General features: G+C 18.8%; 1 protein-coding gene across 2 annotated transcripts in view; it reads left to right on the top strand.

The window, feature by feature from the left end:
- The window catches only part of LOC102673631 (acyl-CoA Delta(11) desaturase-like), a 25,467-nt gene extending 22,403 nt beyond the window's left edge, over window positions 1-3,064 (top strand). For both annotated transcript variants that reach the window (XM_006607889.2, XM_031510098.1), the window contains exons 5-7: window positions 627-809; window positions 2,078-2,314; window positions 2,739-3,064. In XM_006607889.2, the coding sequence (XP_006607952.1) occupies window positions 627-809; window positions 2,078-2,314; window positions 2,739-2,859 (541 nt within the window). In that variant the 3' untranslated portion in view covers window positions 2,860-3,064. The remainder of the gene's footprint in view (window positions 1-626; window positions 810-2,077; window positions 2,315-2,738) is intronic.
- Window positions 3,065-5,404: the final 2,340 nt, after the last annotated feature.

The raw sequence follows: 5,404 nt of genomic DNA, 5'->3' as shown, positions 1-5,404 counted from the left end.
TATTATTATTATTTTATATTATTACTATTATCTTATATTTTTCTAAAATCACAAATAACAAATTTTAAAATAATTTATTTTATAAATATATTATTCTACACACATTATTAAAATAATTATTAAAATAAAGTAAATAATAAATATAAATATAAATTTTGTTAAATTATTTTATAAATTAATTATGAATTAATTTATTTTGAAAAATTTTGATAATAATATAAAAATAAATTGCATTAAATAATGAAAAAAGAAAAACAACTTATCAAATATTGAAAATTATAAATTAATAAAAGTTACCGGCCACGGACAGTATATTATTTTTTTCTATCAGTAGTTGCGAAAAGAGAATATGTACTGCTTAAACTTTTGCATTACTGTTATCACTGCTTAATCATAGTCACATGATCACTTCTATCAAAATAAAGCAATATATCATGTCATGTATCTTTACATGAATAGCAATGGGAATATGATACACATTTTTCTCATATTGAAATTTGCAGAGTTTAAACGAAAATTGAACCACACTTAGTAATAGAAAGGAAAAATACTATATGTTCGGCAACTCTGTTTCTGTTACGTATCAATAATCTGTTTATATTACTTTTCTTTTTGATGTTTTTCAGATTCTATGTCGTGCTGATGCCCTTTTTGTGCTTTGTGATCCCTACATGGATACCCTACTATTTCTGGAATGAAAAATTTACATATTCCTGGTACAGCAATTTAGCAAGATACGTTTTTTCTTTGAACGTAACATGGATGGTAAACTCTGCTGCTCATATATGGGGCATGAAACCATACGACATGTAAGAAATTAATTTATTTGGATTTTAATAATTATATTACAATAATTATTTTTAGTGAAATTGATAATTATATGTATTACTTAATTGTTTCTAATTTGCTTTAAAATATTTATATATTATTTTATAATATATTTCACATCTAAAATGAAATTAAAACTTTTTCATTGTAATTATTTCTTTTTTAAATTACAAATATTACATTTTATATAAATATTAATATAATTAATATATAAAATAATAATTAATATATAAAATATATATAATAATAATAATTAATATATAAAATTGCAATATTTTCTTTATTGTTCTTGATTTTCTTTAGAAATTGAAATGATATATCAAATTATATTCTATTATATAATTTTTAATAATAAATATAAAATAATCGTATGATAGATAATTGAATTTTTAGACTTTATACTATTATTATATTATTTTTTTTATTATATATTCTTGTAGTTAATATTGAATCGTATTTAGAATATTATATATGTACACATGTATTTTTAATAAATAAACTTATTAATTTCGAAATTTTAAATATTGTCGACATAATAATAAACAATAAAAGTTAATTAATTGAATTTTATCCATCATAGTGATTTTAAAAAAAATCGATATTTACTTAAGATTTTAATAAAAATATCAACTTAACATAGAAATTTTTATTATTTTTATTATATACATACATACATATATTTAATATATATATATTAAATAATTAATAGTAATTTAAGTAATTTAAGTAATCAGTAGATTAGTGAAAGTATGATATTAATTGAATTGAAAATAATCCATTAAATATTCTCAAAGTTAGAATAGATATTTTCCTCTTGTCGTTTAGTAAATATTTAATCAATGATTATTTTGATTATTATTTCTTTTTATCTATTTTAATTTCAGTAATCAAAAAATATATTTCAATATGTATTGTACTTACGTACTATGCGAACTAAGAATAACCACTAATATTTTATTATTATTGTTATATCATTGATGATATATTTATATATTTGATGATTATGAAAATAATTAGTTAATAGAGAATGTCTGTATAGACAGAATACAATATTTTTTTATCGAAATTTATTTTTTTTACTAATATTTCAGAAATTAATTAATATATAAAATTAAAATTTAAGATTCATATTCTTCCATCCTTTCTTTCTCCTTCTATCAAATTTTATGTCAATCGAAAATATATGGTTTCCCAATGATTATCAGTTGAGTAAAAAAATAAATTTCTCGACTTTTACGTAAATTTACAGGAACATTTGTCCAGTAGAAAACAAAATTGTATCTATATTTGCATACGGTGAGGGATGGCATAATTATCACCATGTATTCCCGTGGGACTATAAAACTAGTGAATTTGGTACCTATAATATCAATTTTACCACTGCGTTCATCGATTTCTGCGCTCGATTGGGATTGGCATATGACTTGAAGACTGTTCCCGATGAAATAATTAGAAAACGAGCAGCTAGAACTGGAGACGGATCGAGGTGTCGACATTATTATTAATTACATTAATGTATTTTAGATTATAATAACTAAAGATTAGTCAATAATTAAAGACTTAGTTAATAGTTAATTTAACTATGAATAGTATTTATTAATTATTTTAATATAGCTTTTAAAATATATATGAACATAGAAATTTTTAAGATTCGAAGAAACTTTTTCATTTATTCAAAAGAAACAAGAAGAAATTAAAAAATTTTAAAACTGGAAACAATATAATTACCGGAATCGGAAGGATTGAAACAATTATAAAAAATAAACATTTTATATATCTTAATTTAAAAAAAATAAAAAAAAACTTCATTTATATAAATTGATTAAATGAATTGTTTCTTTTGTCAATATTTGTAAAATAAATTTTATCATTAATTATGGAATTTTCAAATCTAAAATTTCAATTTGTAGATATGATAAGAAGGAAGCTGTTCATTACTACAATCTCGAAGATATGAAATGGGGTTGGGGCGATATAGATATGAAGCCTGAGGAAATCCAGGAAGTCAGTGTTTACCATAAGAATGATTAATCAATCGCTTTATTGATATCATTAGATAGTATAAATGAATGATCGGTCTTTTCGCAGATGAGGATAATTGTTAATTGAGAAGATTGATAATTAATTTTTTACAATGTTTTAATGTATTATAACATATTATTATTATTATAAATATTATTAGTAGTTTGTCATTATATCTATAAAAGTTGGTTCTTTGATTGATATAGTCTGATCAGTAGTTGTTGATAAACTGATTTTTAATTTTAATTGAATTTTTCGTAATGTTGATCATTTAAATAAAAATTAAAAATTCAACAAACTTAGCAAAATGAATATAAATTTGATTCGAATGACACACGGTAAAATGATTTTTGATTTTCATTGGATTTTCATTCTTCGTAAAAGAAATATTAATAAAAAAAAAAAAAAGAAAAAATCAAAAAACAGAAAAAATATAAGAAAATAGAAAATAGAAAATTAAATTCATAACTTTTCGATACTTTTTCATCTTGGATTAATATATTATATTAATTTTTCATCTTTGGATTAATATATTATATAAAATATATTATAATATATTATTTATATTAATATATTTTAATATATAATAATCAAATACATTTTAATATATTATATAAAATAATATATAATATATATTATATAAAAATCTAGTGTATGATAGTTTAAAGAATAATTGATTAATTTCACTAATTTTATATTGTAGATGAGTGAAATATAATGATGATAATATATTTTTTTTTATATTTATTCTAGCCAAAATTATTAGAAAAATTGTATAATGATTGATAATTTATAGATATAAACTATTAAATACTGAACCGCGTATTCATCAATGAAAAATAAATATTCGAAATAATTGTCGAACAAAATCTGAATATTTATGAAAGAGAAAGGAGCAAGTAATAGAAATGAAACTTTTAAATGAAGATAAAAGAAATCATATATATATGTTTTATTGATATAATATTATTAAAATTAAAAATTTATCAAACAGTAGATATAATAAAACATTTATTATTTTTCCTATTTTCATTTTAAATTTCACTACTGTTATTACTTTTTTCCAATTTTTAATGTTAAAAATTATATAATAAAGAATTATATAATAAATGTCATTTTCAAAATGAAACTAATATATTTGTAATACATATTTTTAATGATGATTGAATAATAAATATTTATACTGAATTGTTTTTTTGTTATCGTAATATAAATTCTTTGATTACTGCTTTTAGTTTTTTATTAATAGTTTATTTTATTGATTGATTTGAAAATTGCATATTGCATTTTTAAAAAAATAAATTTGTTTGTTTCAAGAAACAAACGAAAACATGGAAATATAATATTCTTAAAAAAATCAAAATTTCATAGGTTTTAAATTTCTTTTAAAAGTTTAAATTAGGAAATTTTATTTTTAAAATAATAACAAAAAGATCTTCTTTTTAATTTGAATAATTATTAAATATTAATAAATAATTAATAAATAAAAAAAATTGTTAAATAACAAAATAATATTATAATTCTAAAATAATTTTTTTCATATGCAAAAAATGTGCAAAAAATTATTTATTGAACTTTTTTATTTAAAAAGTCTTTTTAAGAAACAAATATTATATTATTTAGATTATTTATATGTTTAATATTATTATCTAAGAAACATTTTTCAATAAACGATTAAGAGAATGTAAAAATATAAAGCTAATTTGAAAAAAACACTTAAAAATATAATGAAAAAATTTCTAAATCTGGCGTGCATCACGAGCATTATTTTTAGTATCCAATTAATAAAGAAAAATTTATTACTATCTAAAAAATGTTTAAGATTTAAGATTAGATTTTAATTCTATTGCAATATAAAACATTTATTATATGAATTAGTTCGAGTTGCAAATTAATACAATTAGCAATAAGCCTCTATAAAATAAAACGTCAATTTAGATAAAAAAAGAAGGCGCATATTGAAAATTATGTATTTATTCTTAAAGATAGATGTTTGTTACTCAGAAATCTGATATAATTTGATTTTAGATCATGAACATGATTTTAGAATTGTGACTTTGCTTGGAGATAGATATTCGGACGTTTATTATTAATTTAAAAGGGAGATTGGACAAATCAAAAATAAATTGGACAAATCAAAAGATTGATTAGAGAAATTTTGAAAAATAGCAAATTCAAATCCTACATGAGTCATCTTAATGATCAATAAGATTATCTTAGTAAGCATGCAAAAACGAAATATCCAGAATGAATGCAATAAAATAATAAATTACATTAAAAAATAATAATAAAAAACAATGTGTTTAGGTTATATGATTTTCTATTAGAATATATTATAGAATATTAATTTCCATTCATAAAACAAAATACTTAAATAACTATTCTATAAATAATTATAATATTAATATTTATTATAATATTATTAAATAATAAATATTCGAATTAAAATAATTTTTATATTTTGTTTATTTTTTTCATAGAATTATTTTATGTTGAATTCATTAGATATTTAACAATAATTAAAGCAAAATATTTGATTTATTATACGAATTTA

Source organism: Apis dorsata, unplaced genomic scaffold (assembly GCF_000469605.1).
Source record: "Apis dorsata unplaced genomic scaffold, Apis dorsata 1.3 scaffold_20, whole genome shotgun sequence".
Classification (NCBI taxonomy): domain Eukaryota; kingdom Metazoa; phylum Arthropoda; class Insecta; order Hymenoptera; family Apidae; genus Apis; species Apis dorsata.
Note: the sequence above shows the minus strand (reverse complement) of the source record. Positions and strands in the feature narration are given on the sequence as shown.